General features: G+C 43.0%; 1 protein-coding gene and 1 non-coding gene across 2 annotated transcripts; one reads left to right on the top strand and one right to left on the bottom strand.

The window, feature by feature from the left end:
• The first annotated feature begins 735 nt into the window (after nt 1-735).
• LOC135558324 (serine/threonine-protein kinase MAK-like) lies at nt 736-19,709 on the top strand. Its single transcript, XM_064992064.1, has 5 exons — nt 736-1,282; nt 5,668-5,858; nt 6,785-6,855; nt 10,511-10,630; nt 18,369-19,709. Exons 1-5 carry the CDS (start codon nt 1,253-1,255, stop codon nt 18,530-18,532), a joined length of 576 nt encoding a protein of 191 aa, XP_064848136.1. The 5' UTR covers nt 736-1,252; the 3' UTR covers nt 18,533-19,709.
• On the bottom strand, nt 16,356-16,431 carry trnaa-ugc (transfer RNA alanine (anticodon UGC)). Its single transcript has one exon. It is a non-coding gene; the product is annotated as a tRNA-Ala (tRNA).
• Nucleotides 19,710-23,020: the final 3,311 nt, after the last annotated feature.

Genomic DNA, 23,020 nt, shown 5'->3' with positions numbered 1-23,020 from the left:
CACACCCAGCCACAGGTCAGTGGTGTAGCCAGCCATCCCCACTCAGCCTGGTCAAACACACCCAGCCACAGGTCAGTGGTGTAGCCAGCCATCCCCACTCAGCCTGGTCAAACACCCAGCCACAGGTCAGTGGTGTAGCCAGCCATCCCCACTCAGCCTGGTCAAACACACCCAGCCATCCCCACTCAGCCTGGTCAAACACACCCAGCCATCCCCACTCAGCCTGGTCAAACACCCAGCCACAGGTCAGTGGTGTAGCCAGCCATCCCCACTCAGCCTGGTCAAACACACCCAGCCATCCGCACTCAGCCTGGTCAAACACACCCAGCCATCCCCACTCAGCCTGGTCAAACACACCCAGCCATCCCCACTCAGCCTGGTCAAACACCCAGACACAGGTTTGTGGTTTAGGTAGCCATCCCCACTAAGCAAATCAAATCAAATGTATTTATATAGCCCTTCGTACATCAGCTGATATCTCAAAGTGCTGTACAGAAACCCAGCCTAAAACCCCAAACAGCAAGCAATGCAGGTGTAGAAGCACGGTGGTTAGGAAAAACTCCCTAGAAAGGCCAAAACCTAGGAAGAAACCTAGAGAGGAACCAGGCTATGTGGGGTGGCCAGTCCTCTTCTGGCTGTGCCGGGTGGAGATTATAACAGAACATGGCCAAGATGTTCAAATGTTCATAAATGACCAGCATGGTCGAATAATAATAAGGCAGAACAGTTGAAACTGGAGCAGCAGCACGGCCAGGTGGACTGGGGACAGCAAGGAGTCATCATGTCAGGTAGTCCTGGAGCATGGTCCTAGGGCTCAGGTCCTCTGAGAGAGAGAAGGAGAGAATTAGAGAACGCACACTTAGATTCACACAGGACACCGAATTGGACAGGAGAAGTACTCCAGATATAACAAACTGACCCCAGCCCCCGACACATAAACTACTGCAGCATAAATACTGGAGGCTGAGACAGGAGGGGTCAGGAGACACTGTGGCCCCATCCGAGGACACCAAAAAAACATCTGTGCTTATGGACTGCACTGTGGTGGTTCTTTAATGTTATGGGACTTTTATTTTGGCCGGACAGGGCCAAACAGGAAGGATATAACCCCACCCACTTTGCCAAAGCACAGCCCCCACACCACTAGAGGGATATCTTCAACCACCAACTACCATCCTGAGACAAAGCTGAGTATAGCCCGCAAAGATCTCCGCCATGGCACAACCCAAGGGGGGGCGCCAACCCAGACAGGATGACCACATCAGTGAATCAACCCACTCAGGTGACGCACCCCTTCCAGGGACGGCATGAGAGAGCCCCAGTAAGCCAGTGACTCAGCCCCTGTAATAGGGTTAGAGGCAGAGAATCCCAGTGGAAAGAGGGGAACCGGCCAGGCAGAGACAGCAAGGGTGGTTCGTTGCTCCAGAGCCTTTCCGTTCACCTTCCCACTCCTGGGCCAGACTACACTCAATCATATGACCCACTGAAGAGATTAGTCTTCAGTAAAGACTTAAAGGTTGAGACTGAGTTTGCGTCTCTGACATGGGTAGGCAGACCGTTCCATAAAAATGGAGCTCTATAGGAGAAAGCCCTGCCTCCAGCTGTTTGCTTAGAAATTCTAGGGACAATTAGGAGGCCTGCGTCTTGTGACCGTAGCGTACGTGTAGGTATGTACGGCAGGACGAAATCAGAGAGATAGGTAGGAGCAAGCCCATGTAATGCTTTGTAGGTTAGCAGTAAAACACCCAGACACAGGTTTGTGGTTTAGCCAGCCATCCCCACTCAGCCTGGTCAAACACACCCAGACACCGGTTCGTGGTGTAGCCAGCCATCCCCACTCAGCCTGGTCAAACACACAGTAGCCAGCCATCCCCACTCAGCCTGGTCAAACACACCCAGACACCGGTTCGTGGTGTAGCCAGCCATCCCCACTAACCCTGGTCAAACACACCCAGACACAGGTTCGTGGTTTAGCCAGCCATCCCCACTCAGCCTGGTCAAACACCCAGAAACACGTCAGTGGTGTAGCCAGCCATCCCCACTCAGCCTGGTCAAACACACCCAGCCACAGGTCAGTGGTGTAGCCAGCCATCCCCACTCAGCCTGGTCAAACACCCAGAAACACGTCAGTGGTTTAGCTAGCCATCCCCACTCAGCCTGGTCAAACACACCCAGCCACAGGTTTGTGGTTTAGCCAGCCATCCCCACTCAGCCTGGTCAAACACAGCCAGCCATCCCCACTCAGCCTGGTCAAACACCCAGACACAGGTTTGTGGTGTAGCTAGCCATCCCCACTCAGCCTGGTCAAACACACCCAGACACCGGTTCGTGGTTTAGCCAGCCATCCCCACTCAGCCTGGTCAAACACCCAGACACAGGTTTGTGGTTTAGCCAGCCATCCCCACTCAGCCTGGTCAAACACCCAGCCACAGGTCAGTGGTGTAGCCAGCCATCCCCACTCAGCCTGGTCAAACACACCCAGCCACAGGTCAGTGGTGTAGCCAGCCATCCCCACTCAGCCTGGTCAAACACACCCAAACACAGGTCAGTGGTGTAGCCAGCCATATAGCAGTATTATCTCTATGGATTATGTGGAGATGACTCAGTAATGTAGTGGCTCTGGATAAGAGAGTCTGCTAAATGACTCACTACTGTAGTGGCTCTGGATCAGAGAGTCTGCTAAATGACTCAGTACTGTAGTGTCTCTGGATCAGAGAGTCTGCTAAATGACTCACTACTGTAGTGGCTCTGGATCAGAGAGTCTGCTAAATGACTCACTACTGTAGTGGCTCTGGATCAGAGAGTCTGCTAAATGACTCAGTACTGTAGTGTCTCTGGATCAGAGAGTCTGCTAAATGACTCAGTAATGTAGTGGCTCTGGATCAGAGAGTCTGCTATAAATGACTCAGTACTGTAGTGTCTCTGGATCAGAGAGTCTGCTAAATGACTCAGTACTGTAGTGGCTCTGGATCAGAGAGTCTGCTAAATGACTCAGTACTGTAGTGGCTCTGGATCAGAGAGTCTGCTAAATGACTCACTACTGTAGTGGCTCTGGATCAGAGAGTCTGCTAAATGACTCACTACTGTAGTGGCTCTGGATCAGAGAGTCTGCTAAATGACTCACTACTGTAGTGGCTCTGGATCAGAGAGTCTGCTAAATGACTCACTACTGTAGTGGCTCTGGATCAGAGAGTCTGCTAAATGACTCAGTACTGTAGTGGCTCTGGATCAGAGAGTCTGCTAAATGACTCAGTACTGTAGTGGCTCTGGATCAGAGAGTCTGCTAAATGACTCAGTACTGTAGTGGCTCTGGATCAGAGAGTCTGCTAAATGACTCACTACTGTAGTGGCTCTGGATCAGAGAGTCTGCTAAATGACTCAGTACTGTAGTGGCTCTGGATCAGAGAGTCTGCTAAATGACTCACTACTGTAGTGGCTCTGGATCAGAGAGTCTGCTAAATGACTCACTACTGTAGTGGCTCTGGATAAGAGAGTCTGCTCAATGACTCACTACTGTAGTGGCTCTGGATCAGAGAGTCTGCTGACTCAACTGACTCAGTACTGTAGTGGCTCTGGATCAGAGAGTCTGCTAAATGACTCGCTAAGTGGCTCTGGATCAGAGTGTCTGCTAAATGACTCACTACTGTAGTGGCTCTGGATAAGAGAGTCTGCTCAATGACTCACTACTGTAGTGCCTCTGGATCAGAGTGTCTGCTAAATGACTCACTACTGTAGTGGCTCTGGATAGGAGAGTCTGTTAAATGACTCAGTACTGTAGTGGCTCTGGATAAGAGAGTCTGCTAAATGACTCAGTACTGTAGTGGCTCTAGATAAGAGAGTCTGCTAAATGACTCACTACTGTCATGGCTCTGGATAGCAGAGTCTGCTAAATGACTCACTACTGTCGTGGCTCTGGATAGGAGAGTCTGCTAAATGACTCACTACTGTCGTGGCTCTGGATCAGAGAGTCTGCTAAATGACTCACCACTGTCGTTTCTCTGGATCAGAGAGTCTGCTAAATGACTCACTACTGTCGTGGCTCTGGATAGGAGAGTCTGTTAAATGACTCACCACTGTCATTTCTCTGGATCAGAGAGTCTGCTAAATGACTCAGTACTGTAGTGGCTCTGGATAGGAGAGTCTGCTAAATGACTTCAATAGTAACCGAAAGGTTGCAAGTTCAAATCCCCGAGCTGACAAGGTAAAAATCTGTCATTCTGCCCCTGAACAGGCAGTTAACCAACTGCTCCTAAGCCTCATTGAAAATAAGAATTTGTTCTTAACTGACTTGCCTAGTTAAATAAAGATTCAAAAAATGTTTAATGAGCTGAAATAAAAGATCAGAATTTTTCCATAAACACAAAAAGCTTATTTCTCTCATTTTGTGCACAAATTGGTTTCCAATCCTCGTTAGTGAACATTTCTCCTTTGCCAAGATAATCCATCCACCTGACAGGTGTGGCAGATCAACAAGCTGATTAAACAGCATGATAATTACACAGGTGCACCTTGTGCTGGGGACACTAAAAGGCCACTCTAAAATGTGCAGTTTTGTCACATAACACAATGCCACAGACGCATCGAGTTTTGAGAGAGCGTGCATGCTGACTGCAGGAATATCCACCAGAGCTGTTACCAGAGAATTGAGTGTTCATGTATGTACCATAAGCTGTCTCCAACGTCGTTTTAGAGAACGTGGCAGTACGTCCAACCGGCCTCAGAACCTCAGACCAAGTGTACGGCGTCATGTGGGTGAGCGATTTGCTGATGTCAACGCTGTGAACAGAGTGCCCCTTGGTGGGGGTATGGTATGGGCAGGCATAAGTTACGGACAACGAACACAATTGCATTTAATTTATGGTCATTTGAGATGTGACGAGATCCTGAGATGCATTGTCGTGTCGCCATCACCTCATGTTTCAGTATGATAATGCACGGCCCCATGTCGCAAGGATCTGGACACAATTCCTGGAAGCTGAAAATGTCCCAGTTCTTCCATGGCCTGCATACTCACCAGACATGTCACCCATTTGAGCATGTGTGGGATGCTCTGGATCGATGTGTACGACACTGTTCCAGTTCCCGCCAATATTCAGCAACTTCGCACAGCCATTGAAGAGGAGTGGGACAACATTCCACAGGCCACAATCAACAGCCTGATCAACTCTATGTGAAGGAGACGTGTCGCACTGCATGAGGCAAATGGTTTGTCACACCAGATACTAACTGGTTTTCTGATCCACACCAGATACTGACTGGTTCTGATCCACACCAGATACTGACTGGTTCTGATCCACACCAGATACTGACTGGTTCTGATCCACACCAGATACTGACTGGTTCTGATCCACACCCTTACTTTATTTTTTAAGGTATCTGACCAACCGATGCAGATCTGCATTTCCAGTCATGTCAAATCCATAGATTAGAGCATAATTAATTTATTTCAATTGTCTGATTTTCCTTACATGAACTGTAAATCAGTAAAATATTTGATAGTTGAAAATACAAAATACAGATTTTAAAAACCACATTGTAGACCCCTCAAAGATTAATGAGACACTAAAAGCAGTCCTAGTCAAACATGGTTACGGTATTTCATTTGGAGTCTTCTATAACACATGACATCATGATCATGTAATATTTGATGTGGAACTGGTCCAACAGAAAGCCACTCCAGCGGGGTGTGAGAACACCATGTCAGGGTTCAAGGGCAGTAGGAGGCGGTGGGGACAGACGTCAGTGGAAGCAGCAGACACCTGGGATGAGGTGGATGACTCTGACCTGGGCATCTCCTTCTCCAAGAAACCCAGCATCGCCTCTCTCAGGGACAAACACCAGGAGAACGACAACTTCCGGTAGGTTCTTCTGCTTCTTCCCCTCGTCATGCCCGGTTAGGGACTAGGGCCTTCTGCTTCTTCCCCTCGTCATGCCCGGTTAGGGACTAGGGCCTTCTGCTTCTTCCCCTCATCATGCCCGGCTAGGGACTAGGGCCTTCTGCTTCTTCCCCTCGTCATGCCCGGTTAGGGACTAGGGCCTTCTGCTCCTTCCCCTCGTCATGCCCGGTTAGGGACTAGGGCCTTATGCTTCTTCCCCTCGTCATGCCCGGTTAGGGACTAGGGCCTTCTGCTTCTTCCCCTCGTCATGCCCGGTTAGGGACTAGGGCCTTCTGCTTCTTCCCCTCGTCATGCCCGGCTAGGGACTAGGGGCTTCTGCTTCTTCCCCTCGTCATGCCCGGCTAGGGACTAGGGCCTTCTGCTTCTTCCCCTCGTCAGGCCCGGTTAGGGACTAGGGCCTTCTGCTTCTTCCCCTCGTCATGCCCGGCTAGGGACTAGGGCCTTCTGCTTCTTCCCCTCGTCATGCCCGGTTAGGGACTAGGGCCTTCTGCTTCTTCCCCTCGTCATGCCCGGTTAGGGACTAGGGCCTTCTGCTTCTTCCCCTCGTCATGCCCGGCTAGGGACTAGGGCCTTCTGCTTCTTCCCCTCGTCATGCCTGGTTAGGGACTAGGGCCTTCTGCTTCCCCTCGTCATGCCTGGTTAGGGACTAGGTCTAGCTTTTTCTAGGCAGGTTACATAGTCAGGACAAACATAGCTGCAGACGAGACCTTGGTCTCAATCAGATTCCCAGCAACAGAATAGTTAAATATGCTGTTTTTCCTAGTGTGGTTAGGGAAACTCCTAGTTCCTAGACATGATACATTTTTGTCTTAGAAAATTACACCCACTTATACAGTATTTCCACATGCGGTTTTATATTGATTCATGTATTGTTTGATTGTGTGTAGGTCTGCAGAGCCCAAGTCCAACACGTCATCAGTGAAGCAGCACTATCTGCACCAGTCCAGATACCTCCCTGGTAAAGTCTTGTTGAACCGAAACCTGGACCTCCCTGGTAAAGTCCTGTGGTACTGAAACCTGGACCTCCCTGGTAAAGTCCTGTAGTACTGAAACCTGGACCTCCCTGGTAAAGTCCCATGGTACTGAAACCTGGACCTCCCTGGTAAAGTCCTGTGGTACTGAAACCGGTAGGGTCCAGATACCGCCCTGGTAAAGTTCTGTAGTACTGAAACCGGTAGGGTCCAGATACCCCCCTGGTAAAGTCCTGTGGTACTGAAACCTGTAGGGTCCAGATACCTCCCTGTGTTCTTAACAGGCTTCCCTAGTTAAATAAAGGTTAAATAAAATAAAATAAATATTCCAAAATCATGGGCATTAATATTGAGTTGGTCCCTCCCTTTGCTGCTATAACAGCCTCCACTCTTCTGGGAAGGCTTTCCACTAGATGTTGGAACATTGCTGCTATTAACAGCCTCCACTCTTCTGGGAATGTTTTCCACTAGATGATGGAACATTACTGCACAGCCACAAGAGCATTAGTGAGGTCGGGAACACTGATGTTGGGCGATTAGGCCTGGCTCGCAGTCGGCGTTCCAATTCATCCCAAAGGTGTTCGATGGGGTTGAAGTCAGGGCTCTGTGCAGGCCAGACAAGTTCTTCCACACTGATCTCGACCAACCATTTCTGTATGGACCTCACTTTGTGCACGGGGGGCACTGTCATGCTGAAACAGGAAAGGGCCTTCCCCAAACTGTTGCCACAAAGTTTGAAGCACAAAATTGTCTAGACTGTCATTGTATGCTGTAGCTTTAAGATTTCCCTTCACTGGAACTAAGGGGCCCGAACACTGAAAAACAGCCCCAGACCATTATACTTCCTCCACCAAACTTTACAGTTGGCACTATGCATTCGGGCATGTCGTGTTCTCCTGGCATCCGCCAAAGCCAGAATCATCCGTCGGACTGTCAGAAGGTGAGAGAATGTGTTTGATTCATCACTCCAGAGAATGTGTTTGATTCGTCACTCCAGAGAATGTGCTTGATTCGTCACTCCAGAGAATGTGTTTGATTCGTCACTCCAGAGAATGTGTTTGATTCGTCACTCCAGAGAATGTGTTTGATTCGTCACTCCAGAGAATGTGTTTGATTCGTCACTCCAGAGAATTTGTTTCCACTGCTCCAGAGACCAATGGCAGCAAGCTTTAGACCACTTGGAATTGCGCATGGTGATCTTAGGCTTGTGCACGGGGGCATTGTCAAGCTGAAACAGGAAAAGACCTGTTGTCACAAAGTTGGAAGCACAGAACCGTCTAGAATGTCATTGTATTCTGTAGCGTTCAGATTTCCCTTCACTGAAACTAAGGGGCCTGAACCATGAAAAACAGCCCCAGACCATTATTCATTCTCCACCAAACCCAGAGTCCAATGGCGGTGAGCTCTACACCACTCCAGCCGACACTTGGCATTGCGCATGGTGATCTTAGGCTGCTCAACCATGGAAACCCATTTCATGAAGCTCCCGATGAACAGTTATTGTGCTGACGTTGCTTCCAGAGGCATTTTGGAACTCAGTAGTGAGTGTTGCAACTGAGGACAGACGATTTTTACATGCTACGAACTTCAACACCGTTCTGTGAGCTTTTGTGGCCTACCACTTTGCTGGTTGAGCCGTTATTGCTCCTAGACGTTTCCACTTCACAATAATATCACCTACAGTTGACCGGAGCAGCTCCTGCATTTTCTTGGCTGTGTGCTTAGGGTCGTTGTCCTGTTGGCAGGTGAACCCTTTGACGCAGTCTGAGGTCCTGAGCGCTCTGGAGCAGGTTTTCATCAAGCGTCTCTCTGAACTTTGCTCCGTTCATCTTTTCCTCGATCCTGACTAGTCTCCCAGTCCCTGCTGCTGAAATACATCCCCACAGCATGATGCTGCCACCACCATGCTTCACCGTAGGGATGCTGTCATGTTTTTTCCAGGCGTGATGCTTGGCATTCAGGCCAAAGAGTTCAATCTTGGTTTCATCAGACCAGAGAATCTTGTTTCTTATGTTCTGAGAGTCCTTTGGGTGCCTTTTGGCAAACTCCAAGGGGCTGTCATGTGCATTTTACTGAGGAGTGGCTTCCATCTGGCCACTCTACCATAAAGGCCTTGTCATTACCCGGTTACGAACCCGGGTCTCCGGTGTGAGAAACAGCCACTTAGCAAACTGAGCCACGAATAGTCTGCAGAACCCAGAAGATGAGGCAGACACAGCAGTACTTGAGACGGTGTTTTAATAAAGGAAAATGAAAGATCTTCAGGCAAATATATAAATCCACAACGTCAAAAGTAATTCCAAGAGAACAAAGGTAATCCTCCAAGTCAAAAAGGTAAATCCACAAGGTGGTAGGTACAGCAGAAAAAAAAAAAAGATTTTAAAAAAAGATAATAAAAAATAAATAAACAAGAACAAAAACAGAGTACCACAAGGGAGTCCAACTGGAGCAACAAATGTTCACAGCATCACTGCGGATGGGTGCTAACATACAAACACAGTGCAAAGACCTGAGGAAAACTAAGCAGGTGCAAATAATAACTGGGAACAAGGGAAAACAAAAGGGTCAAAAAGCACTATGGGGGCATCTAGTGGCCAAAACTGGAACAACCCTGGCCAAATCCTGACAGGCCTGATTGGTGGTGTGTGCAGAGATGGTTGTCCTTCTGGAAGGTTCTCCCATATCCACAGAGGAACTCTGGCGCTCTGTCAGAGTGACCATCGGGTTCTTGGTCACCTCCCCGACCAAGGCCTTCTCCCCCGATTGGTCAGTTTGGCCGGGCGGCCAGCTCTAGGAAGAGTCTTGGGGGTTCCAAACTTCTTCCATTTAAGAATGATGGAGGCCATTGTTTTTGGGGGCCTTCAATGCTGCAGATATTTTTTGGTACCCTTTCCCAAATCTGTGCCTCGACACAATCCTGTTTCGAAGCTCTACGGACAATTCCTTCAACCTCATGGCTTGGTTTTTGCTCTGACATGCACTGTCAACTGTGGGACCTTTTATAGACAGGTGTGTGCCTTTCCAAATAATTTCCAATCAATTGAATTTACCACAGGTGGACTCCAAGTTGTAGAAACAGCTCAAGGATGATCAATGGAAACAGGATGCACATGAGCTCAATGTCGAGTCTCAGAGCAAAGGGTCTGAATAATTATAAGGTCTTTTTTTTATACGTTTGCAAAAATGTCTAAAAACCTGTTCATTTCATCATTATGGGTTATTGTATGTAGATTGAGATTTTTTAAAATTTAATACATTTTAGAATAAGGCTGTAATGTAACAAAATGTGGAAAAAGTCAAGGGGTCTGAATACTTTCCGAATGCACTGTAGATACATCTGTTACCTGTCCTGTGCTCAACCAAGTCTCTCTCTGTCCTCTCTCTGTCCTCTCACTCTCTCTGTCCTCTCTCTGTCCTCTCTGTCCTCTCTCTGTCCTCTCTCTGTTCTCTCTCTCCCTGTCCTCTCTCTCTGTCCTCTCTGTCCTCTCGCTCTGTCCTCTCTGTTCCTCTCTCTCTGTCCTCTCTCTCTGTGCTCTCTCTTCCTCTCTCTCTCTGTCGTCTCTCTCTCTCTGTCGTCTCTCTCTCTCTCTCTGTCTTCTCTCTGTCCTCTCTCTCTGTCCTCTCTCCTTCGGTCTGTTCCAGGCGTGAACCCTAAGACCAACAAGAGCAGCTTTCAGAGAAGCCAGCAGCAGCCTGGAAGGAGTGTGTGGGCCAACTCCTCTTTAACCAGGGCACAGGGAGCAGGACTGCGACTTACTAAAGGTAAGAATAATTCACATCACTGATTATTCCTTTATTACACAAATACAGTACAGTCAAATCCCATTCATGTCCATCCCAGTAGGGACATTCATTGTACAGCCAGGAGTTTACACAATATACTATGCGTGTACAGCATATAGTTACACTTGACAAGGTGTTAAAAACACTTCTTCTGACCAATGTCTCTATCGTAATCCATTTAAAGGTGATTGGGTATTTTACACTTGTAGGATGGCCAGAATTCGGGTGACTAAATCAATGGAGGCCAGAGAGGAGAAGGGGTCAAAAATCAGGAAAATTATACCACTCCTTTATTCATGACATCAGGAGAAAGAATAACATCCTTCACTCCAGTAGGAGATCAAATGTCTGGTAGCAGTAGGAGATCAAATGTCTGGTAGCAGTAGGAGATCAAATGTCTGTTTGCAGTAGGAGATCAAATGTCTGGTAGCAGTAGGAGATCAAATGTCTGGTAGCAGTAGGAGATCAAATGTCTGGTAGCAGTAGGAGATCAAATGTTTGTAGGAGATCAAATGTCTGTCATAGTAGGATCAAATGTCTGTTTCAGATAGCAGATCAAATGTCTGGTAGCAGTAGGAGATCAAATGTTTGTTAGCAGTAGGAGATCAAATGTCTGGTAGCAGTAGGAGATCAAATGTCTGCAGTAGCAGTAGGAGATCAAATGTCAAATGTTTAGCAGTAGGAGATCAAATGTCTGGTAGCAGTAGATCAAATGGGAGATCAAATGTCTGCAGTAGGAGATCAAATGTCTGGTAGCAGTAGGAGATCAAATGTCTGGTAGCAGTAGGAGATCAAATGTCTGTCATCAGTAGGAGATCAGTCTGTAGGAGATCAAATGTCTGGTAGCAGTAGGAGATCAAATGTTTGTTAGTAGTAGGAGATCAAATGTCTGGTAGCAGTCAGGAGCAGTCTGGTAGCAGTAGGAGATCAAATGTCTGTTAGCAGTAGGAGATCAAATGTCTGGTAGCAGTAGGAGATCAAATGTCTGGTAGCAGTAGGAGATCAAATGTCTGGTAGCAGTAGGAGATCAAATGTCTGTCATCAGGTAGCAGTAGGAGATCAAATGTCTGTTAGCAGTAGGAGATCAAATGTCTGGTAGTAGGAGATCAGTAGGAGATCAAATGTCTGTCATAGCAGTAGGAGATCAAATGTCTGTTAGCAGTAGGAGATCAAATGTCTGTCAGCAGTAGGAGATCAAATGTCTGTAGGTAGGAGATCAAATGTCTGGTTCTGGTAGCAAATGTAGGAGAGATCAAATGTCAGTAGGAGATCAAATGTCTGGTAGCAGTAGGAGATCAAATGTCTGAGCAGTAGGAGATCAAATGTCTGGTAGCAGTAGGAGATCAAATGTCTGTTCTGGTAGCAGTAGGAGATCAAATGTCTGCAGTAGGAGATCAAATGTCTGTCATCAGGTAGCAGTAGGAGATCAAATGTCTGTTAGCAGTAGGAGATCAAATGTCTGTTAGCAGTAGGAGATCAAATGTCTGTCAGCAGTAGCAAATGTCTGTCAGCAGTAGGAGATCAAATGTCTGTCATCAGGCAGTAGGAGATCAAATGTCTGGTCTGTAGCAGTAGGAGATCAAATGTCTGTTAGCAGTAGGAGATCAAATGTCTGTCATCAAATGTCTGGTAGCAGTAGGAGATCAAATGTCTGGTCAGCAGTAGGAGATCAAATGTCTGTAGCAGTAGCAGAGATCAAATGTCTGTCATCAGGTAGCAGTAGGAGATCAAATGTCTGTTAGCAGTAGGAGATCAAATGTCTGGTAGCAGTAGGAGATCAAATGTCTGGTAGCAAATGTCTGTCAGCAGTAGGAGATCAAATGTCTGGTAGCAGTAGGAGATCAAATGTCTGTTAGCAGTAGGAGATCAAATGTCTGTCATCAGGTAGCAGTAGGAGATCAAATGTCTGTCATCAGGTAGCAGTAGGAGATCAAATGTCTGTCATCAGATAGCAGTAGGAGATCAAATGTCTGTCAGCAGTAGGAGATCAAATGTATGTTAGCAGTAGGAGATCAAATGTCTGTCAGCAGTAGAAGATCAAATGTCTGTCAGCAGTAGAAGATCATAGCAGTAGGAGGTATATATAGCAGTAGGAGGTATATACAGGGGGTACCGATACATAGTCAATGTGCGGGGTCACCGGTTAGTTGAGGTAATTGAGGTAATATGTACATGTTGGTAGAGTTACTATATAAGTGACTATGCATAGATAATAACAGAGAGTAGCTGTTGTGTAAAATAGGGCATGGGGGAGGGGCAATGCAAATAGTCTGGGTAGCCATTTGATGAGATGTTCAGGAGTCTTATGGCTTGGGGGTAGAAGCTGTTTAGAAGCCTCTTGGACCTAGACTTGGTGCTCCGATACCGCTTGCTGTGTGGTAGCAGAGAGAACAGTCTATGACTAGGGTGGCTGGAGTCTTTGACCATTTTTAGGGCCTTCCTCTGACACCGCCTGGTATAGAGGTCCTGGATGGCAGGCAGCTTGGCCCCAGTGATGTCCTGGGCCGTACGCACTTCCCTCTGTAGTGCCTTGCGGTCGGAAGCCAAGCAGTTGCCGTACCAGGCGGTGATGAGACGAGTCAGGATGCTCTCGATGGTGCAGCTGTAGAACCTTTTGATGAACCTAGTATTGTCATATAGACTATTTAGTGAGTAGTAATCTCATATAGACTATTTAGTGAATAGTAATCTCATATAGACTATTTAGTGAATAGTAATCTCATATAGACTATTTAGTGAATAGTAATCTCATATAGACTATTTAGTGAATAGTAATCTCATATAGACTATTTAGTGAATAGTAATCTCATATAGACTATTTAGTGAGTAGTAATCTCATATATACTATTTAGTGAGTAGTAATCCCATATAGACTATTTAGTGAATAGTAATCTCATATAGACTATTTAGTGAATAGTAATCTCATATAGACTATTTAGTGAATAGTAATCTCATATAGACTATTTAGTGAATAGTAATCTCATATAGACTATTTAGTGAATAGTAATCTCATATAGACTATTTAGTGAATAGTAATCTCATATAGACTATTTAGTGAGTAGTAATCTCATATAGACTATTTAGTGAGTAGTAATCTCATATAGACTATTTAGTGAATAGTAATCTCATATAGACTATTTAGTGAATAGTAATCTCATATAGACTATTTAGTGAGTAGTAATTGTCATATAGACTATTTAGTGAGTAGTAATCTCATATAGACTATTTAGTGAGTAGTATTGTCATATACACTATTTAGTGAGTAGTATTGTCATATAGACTATTTAGTGAATAGTAATCTCATATAGACTATTTAGTGAGTAGTATTGTCATATAGACTATTTAGTGAATAGTAATCTCATATAGACTATTTAGTGAGTAGTATTGTCATATAGACTATTTAGTGAATAGTAATCTCATATAGACTATTTTGTGAATAGTAATCTCATATAGACTATTTAGTGAGTAGTAATCTCATTTAGACTATTTAGTGAATAGTAATCTAGTGAATTCATATAGACTATTTAGTGAGTAGTAATCTCATATAGACTATTTAGTGAATAGTAATCTATAGACTATTTAGACTATTTAGTGACTAGTAATCTCATATAGACTATTTAGTGAGTAGTATTGTCATATAGACTATTTAGTGAATAGTAATCTCATATAGACTATTTAGTGAATAGTAATCTCATATAGACTATTTAGTGAGTAGTATTGTCATATAGACTATTTAGTGAATAGTAATCTCATATAGACTATTTAGTGAGTAGTATTGTCATATAGACTATTTAGTGAATAGTAATCTCATATAGACTATTTAGTGAGTAGTAATCTCATATAGACTATTTAGTGAATAGTAATTTCATATAGACTATTTAGTGAGTAGTAATCTCATATAGACTATTTAGTGAATAGTAATCTCATATAGACTATTTAGTGAGTAGTAATCTCATATAGACTATTTAGTGAGTAGTAATCTCATATAGACTATTTAGTGAGTAGTATTGTCATATAGACTATTTAGTGAATAGTAATCTCATATAGACTATTTAGTGAATAGTAATCTCATATAGACTATTTAGTGAGTAGTATTGTCATATAGACTATTTAGTGAATAGTAATCTCATATAGACTATTTAGTGAGTAGTATTGTCATATAGACTATTTAGTGAATAGTAATCTCATATAGACTATTTAGTGAGTAGTAATCTCATATAGACTATTTAGTGAATAGTAATTTCATATAGACTATTTAGTGAGTAGTAATCTCATATAGACTATTTAGTGAATAGTAATCTCATATAGACTATTTAGTGAGTAGTAATCTCATATAGACTATTTAGTGAGTAGTAATCTCATATAGACTATTTAGTGAGTAGTATTGTCATATAGACTATTTAGTGAATAGTAATCTCATATAGACTATTTAGTGAATAGTAATCTCATATAGACTATTTAGTGAGTAGTATTGTCATATAGACTATTTAGTGAATAGTAATCTCATATAGACTATTTAGTGAGTAGTATTGTCATATAGACTATTTAGTGAATAGTAATCTCATATAGACTATTTAGTGAGTAGTAATCTCATATAGACTATTTAGTGAATAGTAATTTCATATAGACTATTTAGTGAGTAGTAATCTCATATAGACTATTTAGTGAATAGTAATCTCATATAGACTATTTAGTGAGTAGTAATCTCATATAGACTATTTAGTGAGTAGTAATCTCATATAGACTATTTAGTGAGTAGTATTGTCATATAGACTATTTAGTGAATAGTAATCTCATATAGACTATTTAGTGAATAGTAATCTCATATAGACTATTTAGTGAGTAGTATTGTCATATAGACTATTTAGTGAATAGTAATCTCATATAGACTATTTAGTGAGTAGTATTGTCATATAGACTATTTAGTGAATAGTAATCTCATATAGACTATTTAGTGAGTAGTATTGTCATATAGACTATTTAGTGAATAGTAATCTCATATAGACTATTTAGTGAGTAATATATAGACTATTTAGTGAATAGTAATTTCATATAGACTATTTAGTGAGTAGTAATCTCATATAGACTATTTAGTGAATAGTAATCTCATATAGACTATTTAGTGAGTAGTAATCTCATATAGACTATTTAGTGAGTAGTAATCTCATATAGACTATTTAGTGAGTAGTATTGTCATATAGACTATTTAGTGAATAGTAATCTCATATAGACTATTTAGTGAGTAGTAATCTCATATAGACTATTTAGTGAGTAGTATTGTCATATAGACTATTTAGTGAATAGTAATCTCATATAGACTATTTAGTGAGTAGTAATCTCATATAGACTATTTAGTGAGTAGTAATCTCATATAGACTATTTAGTGAGTAGTATTGTCATATAGACTATTTAGTGAATAGTAATCTCATATAGACTATTTAGTGAATAGTAATCTCATATAGACTATTTAGTGAGTAGTAATCTCATATAGACTATTTAGTGAGTAGTAATCTCATATAGACTATTTAGTGAATAGTAATCTCATATAGACTATTTAGTGAATAGTAATCTCATATAGACTATTTAGTGAATAGTAATCTCATATAGACTATTTAAATAAAATAAATAAATATATCCCATTTAGCAGACGCTTTTGTCCAAAGCGACTTACAAGTCGGCTGGGGCCACTACTTTTACATATGGGTGGCCCCAGTGGGAATCGAACCCACGACGCTTGGCGTTGCAAGCGCCATGCTCTACCGACTGAGCCACACAGGACCCAAGATATGGCATTATATGTACTCTCTGCTATCGCATTGTAAGCAGTACTGGAATGCCAAGTCTGGGACCAAAAGGCTCCTACCTACATGTACATAGTACTTCAATTAATCACCTTACCAAAACTACAAGCACTTATTACCTCAATCCCCAACTAACTCGTACCCCATTACACTGACCCAGAACCGGTACTCCTTGTATATAACCTGTATATAGCCTTCACTGGAACTAAGCGACCTAGCCCGAACCATGAAAAACATCCCCAGACCAATATTCCTTCTCCACCAAACATTACAGTTCGCACTATGCATTGGGGCAGGTAGCGTTCTCCTGGCACCTGCCAAACCCAGAGTCGTCCGTCGGACTGCCAGATGGTGAAGCGTGATTCATCAATCCAGGGAACGCGATTCCACTGCTCCAGAGTCCAATGGCGGCGAGCTTTACAACACTCCAGCCAACACTTGGCATTGTCGAATGGTGATCTTAGGCTTGTGTTCAGCCTTATTTCATATAGACTATTTAGTGAGTAGTAATCTCATATAGACTATTTAGTGAGTAGTAATCTCATATAGACTATTTAGTGAGTAGTAATCTCATATAGACTATTTAGTGAGTAGTAATCTCATATAGACTATTTAGTGAGTAGTATTGTCATATAGACTATTTAGTGAATAGTAATCTCATATAGACTATTTAGTGAGTAGTAATCTCATATAGACTATTTAGTGAGTAGTAATCTCATATAGACTATTTAGTGAGTAGTATTGTCATATAGACTATTTAGTGAATAGTAATCTCATATAGACTATTTAGTGAATAGTAATCTCATATAGACTATTTAGTGAATAGTAATCTCATATAGACTATTTAGTGAATAGTAATCTCATATAGACTATTTAGTGAATAGTAATCTCATATAGACTATTTAGTGAATAGTAATCTCATATAGACTATTTAGTGAATAGTAATCTCATATAGACTATTTAGTGAATAGTAATCTCATATAGACTATTTAGTGAATAGTAATCTCATATAGACTATTTAGTGAATAGTAATCTCATATAGACTATTTAGTGAATAGTAATCTCATATAGACTATTTAGTGAATAGTAATCTCATATAGACTATTTAGTGAATAGTAATCTCATATAGACTATTTAGTGAATAGTAATCTCATATAGACTATTTAGTGAATAGTAATCTCATATAGACTATTTAGTGACTATAGTAATCTCATATAGACTATTTAGTGAATAGTAATCTCATATAGACTATTTAGTGAATAGTAATCTCATATAGACTATTTAGTGAATAGTAATCTCATATAGACTATTTAGTGAATAGTAATCTCATATAGACTATTTAGTGAATAGTAATCTCATATAGACTATTTAGTGAATAGTAATCTCATATAGACTATTTAGTGAATAGTAATCTCATATAGACTATTTAGTGAGTAGAATAGTAATCTCATATAGACTATTTAGTGAATAGTAATCTCATATAGACTATTTAGTGAATAGTAATCTCATATAGACTATTTAGTGAATAGTAATCTCATATAGACTATTTAGTGAATAGTAATCTCATATAGACTATTTAGTGAGTAGTAATCTCATATAGACTATTTAGTGAATAGTAATCTCATATAGACTATTTAGTGAGTAGTAATCTCATATAGACTATTTAGTGAGTAGTAATCTCATATAGACTATTTAGTGAGTAGTAATCTCATATAGACTATTTAGTGAGTAGTAATCTCATATAGACTATTTAGTGAGTAGTAATCTCATATAGACTATTTAGTGAGTAGTAATCTCATATAGACTATTTAGTGAATAGTAATCTCATAGACTATTTAGTTGTGTTGAGGAGACATAAGGAGACTCCTGTGTTGTGTTGAGCTTCCTGCTCTAACTTCTCCACTTTGATCTGACAGAGTACGAGGGATGGAAGACCAAGTCCATGAATCCTCAGATCCCTGGATCTTCTAGCCTCAACAGCAACAGTAGAGGGAAGATCACCTCGTCCAGACCTCCTCCTATCCAGCCTGTTCACGGACGGGTGGACTGGGCCACCAAGTACGGAGGAGGCCACCGGTAGCACAGCCCACTATAGCCATATGACTGATAAGAGTACCCATTGACCCCACTATAGCCATATGACTGAGAAGAGTACCCATTGACCCCACTGTAGCTAGATGACTGAGAAGAGTAGCCATTGACCCCACTGTAGCCATATGACTGAGAAGAGTACCCATTGACCCCACTGTAGCTAGATGACTGAGAAGAGTAGCCATTGACCCCACTGTAGCCATATGACTGAGAAGAGTACCCATTGACCCCACTGTAGCCATATGACTGAGAAGAGTAGCCATTGACCCCACTGTAGCCAGATGACTGAGAAGAGTAGCCATTGACCCCACTGTAGCCATATGGCTGAGAAGAGTAGCCATTGACGGTGTACTTCCTGAATTGAAATGGAATTGGCTCCGACCCTGGTGAGCAATAGAACAGTCAGAACCGTTTCCCCCTATTGAGAATCAATTCCGAGGAAGATTTCAATTTCCTGCAGAGCACCGTGAGCGGAGGGACACTCCAACTAGAGAGAAGAGGGACTATTTCCTGCAGAGCACCGTGAGCGGAGGGACACTCCAACTAGAGAGAAGAGGGACTATTTCCTGCAGAGCACTGTGAGCGGAGGGACACTCCAACTAGAGAGAAGAGGGACTGTTTCCTGCAGAGCACTGTGAGCGGAGGGACACTCCAACTAGAGAGAAGAGGGACTGTTTCCTGCAGAGCACTGTGAGCGGAGGGACACTCCAACTAGAGAGAAGAGGGACTGTTTCCTGCAGAGCACTGTGAGCGGAGGGACACTCCAACTAGAGAGAAGAGGGACTGTTTCCTGGCTGTGGTGTGTACACACAGCATCATTTTAGTCTGTTAGCCTGAGTCTCTGGCTGTATCCTAAATGGTACCCTCTTCCCTATAGGGCTCTGGTCATAGGTCGTGGACTATAAAGGGTTCCATTTGGGACTACAGGATGTGATGTCAACTGTAGCTAGCTAGCATCTTTCCAGTCGGTGTACTGTACAATATTTCAGCATTTCCTTCAATACATGTTCGTTATTATTTTTCTAGATTTAGGTGAGAGTTGACTAAAAATAAAAGTATTATTTTACAACTGAAGCAGCCAATGAGTTCAAGTTATCCATACTTATTTTCTGTGAGGTAACATTTGTCTGTATATCAAATATAAGTTTTGTTCATTAAAATAAAGTGCCCCAAAAAAAGCTTGGTCTGGACATTTCTTGAGAAAAAATCTTATATAAAAGTCCTTATCGGTGTTTTCCTCTTGCTGAATACTTTTTTGTGTCATTTTTAAATGTGTAATCTTTCAAAATGAATAACTATTTAAATGAAGTACATTGACAAAGAACAACAGTGAATAATTCTCTGGACAGACACGTCAACAGAGACAAACTTTCATGAATATGGGTATTTTCATACATGGATATGCTTGTCTAGAGAGGTTTCATTTTTATCAGTGTTTCACTACATGAATGTCAATTATGGCATCAAATTACTGTGTATATAAAATATGTAAACAGTGTATATAAAACATTGTAATTCCTAGATTGTACCCATTCATGAGTCATGTGGATTGTCTTAAGACGCCGGAGTTTTATGTGTCCCCAACCAATTGAAAAATATAAATATTTTGTACATAATGTTGCCACTACCATCTCTTATGACCAAAAATAACTTCTGGACATCAGGACTGCGATTACTCACCATGGACTGGCGGAATCCTTTTTTTCCTTTAAACGAGTCTGACGAGCCCGACGTGAACGATATACTGCTTTCTGAGGAACAGGCCCAGATCCCCGCGAAGAGGAGACGGAGAAAAAGGGGCCAGAGGGCGGGCTGCCTTCTGAGAATTCTTAGGCGATTGAATAAACCCCCACTTCCTTCTATTCTGCTAGCAAACGTGCAATCTTTGGAAAATAAAAGAGATGACCTACGCAGAATATACAACTACCAACATGACATTCAAAACTGTAATATCTTATGCTTCACGAAGACGTGACAACACTATCAACATATAGCTGGCTGGTTATCCGCTGTACCGGCAGGATAGAACAGTGGCATCTGGTAAGACAAGGAACGGTGCACTATGTATTTTTGTAAATAACAGCTGGTGCACGATATCTAAGGAAGTCTTGAGCTATTCCTCGCCTGAGGTAGAGTATCTCATGATAAGCTGTAGACCACACTATCTACCTACAGAGTTTTCAGCTGTATTTCTTGTAGCTGTTTACATACCACCACAGTCAGAGGCACTAAGACAGCATTGAATGAGCTGTATTCTGCCATAAGCAAACAAGAAAACCCTCATCCAGAGGCGGCGCTCCTAGTGGCCGGAGACTTTAACGCAGGGAAACTTAAATCTGTTTTACCAAATTTGTTTCAGCATGTTAAATGTGCAACCAAAGGAAAAGGAATTCTAGACCACCTTGACTCCACACAGAGACGTGTACAAAGCTCTCCCTCACCCTCCATTTGGCAAATCTGACCTTAATTCTATCCTCCTGATTCCTGGTTACAGGCTAAAATTAAAGCAGGAAGCACCAGTGACTAGATCAATAAAAAAAGTGGTCAGATGAAGCAGACGCTAAGCTACAGGACTGTTTTGCTGTCACAGACTGGAATACGTTCTGGGATTCATCCAATGGCATTGAGGAGTACACCACATCTGTCATTGGCTTCATCAATAAGTGCATCGATGATATCGTCCCCAGTGACTGTACGTACATACCCCAACCAGAAGCCATGGATTACAGGCAACATCCGCACTGAGCTAACGGCTAGAGCTGCCGCTTTCAAGGAGCAGGAAGCTGATAAAAAATCCCGCTATGCCCTCCTGACGAACCATCAAACAGGTAAAGCATCAATACGGGACTAAGATCGAATCGTACTACACCGGCTCTGACGCTCGTCGGATGTGGCAGGGCTTGCAAACCATTGCAGAATACAAAGAGAAGCACGGCCGAGAGCTGCCCAGAGACACAAGCCTACCAGACGAGCTAAACTACTTCTATGCTCGCTTCGAGGCAAATAACACTGAAACATACATGAGAGCACCAGCTGTTCCAGAAGACTGTGTGATCACACTCTCCGCAGCCGATGTGAGTAAGCCCTTTAAACAGGGATGGCGGACTATGTATTTTTGTAAATAACATCTGGTGCACGATATCTAAGGAAGTCTCGAGCTATTGCTCGCCACAGGGCCTGACGGATTACCACAATGTGTACTGCGAGCATGCGCTGACCAACTGGCAAGTGTCTTCACTGACATTTTCAACCTCTCCCTGACCTAGTCTGTAATACCAACATGTTTTAAAAAGACCACCATAGTCCCTGTGCCCAAAAACACTAAGGTAATCTGCCTAAATGACTACCGACCCGTAGCACTCACTTCTGTAGCGATGAAGTGCTTTGAAAGGCTGGTCATGGCTTACATCAACACCATTTTCCCAGAACGTTAGACCCAATAATTTGCATACCGCCCCAATAGATCCACAGATGATGCCATCTCTATTGCACCTTTCCCACCTGGACAAAAGGAACACCTATGTGAGAATGCTTTTAATTGACTACAGCTCAGCGTTCAACATCATTTTGTCCTCAAAGCTCATCACTAAGCTAAGGACCCTGGGACTAAACACCTCCCTCTGCAACTGGATCCTGGACTTCCTGACGGGCCGCACCCAGGTGGTAAGGGTAGGTAACAACACATCCACCACGCTGATCCTCAAAACAGGGGCCCCTCAGGGGTGCGTACTAAGTCCCCTCCTGTACTCCCTGTTCACTCATGACTGAACTGCCAGGCACGACTCCAACACCATCATTAAGTTTGCCGATGACACAACAGTGTCATCGGCAAACTTAGGCCTGATCACCGACAACGATGAGACAGCCTATAGGCAGAAGGTCAGAAACCTGGCCGTGTGGTGCCAGGACAACAACCTCTCCCTCAACGTGATCAAGACAAAGGAGATGATTGTGGACTACAGGAAAAAGAGGACCGAGCACGCCCCCCATTCTCATTGATGGGGCTGTAGTGGAGCAGGTTGAGAGCTTCAATTATTATGTTTGTGTATTTTTCTAGCAGTATATCATGAAGATATCTTGTTGATGCGGTCATGTTTTCTGGCATCACCGTACTGTCTATTCTCTTTAATGCCCCGTACTGTCTATTCTCTTTAATGTCCCGTACTGTCTATTCTCTTTAATGTCCCGTACTGTCTATTCTCTTTAATGTCCCGTACTGTCTATTCTCTTCAATGTCCCGTACTGTCTATTCTCCTTAATGTCCCATACTGTCTATTCTCTTTAATGCCCCGTACTGTCTATTCTCTTTAATGTCCCATACTGTCTATTCTCTTTAATGTCCCGTACTGTCTATTCTCGATGGTGTGCAGCTGTAGGGGGAATAGGTTATGTCATGCCCTCTGGGGTATCGTTGAGTGTAGAGATGGATAAGATGAGAAAAAATATTCCTGGTGTTTGTGACACCCACCATTTGGTG

Source organism: Oncorhynchus masou, chromosome 17, assembly GCF_036934945.1.
Source record: "Oncorhynchus masou masou isolate Uvic2021 chromosome 17, UVic_Omas_1.1, whole genome shotgun sequence".
In the NCBI taxonomy this organism is placed as follows: domain Eukaryota; kingdom Metazoa; phylum Chordata; class Actinopteri; order Salmoniformes; family Salmonidae; genus Oncorhynchus; species Oncorhynchus masou.
The sequence above is the reverse complement of the archived record's forward strand: the minus strand, read 5'-3'. Positions and strand labels throughout refer to the sequence as shown.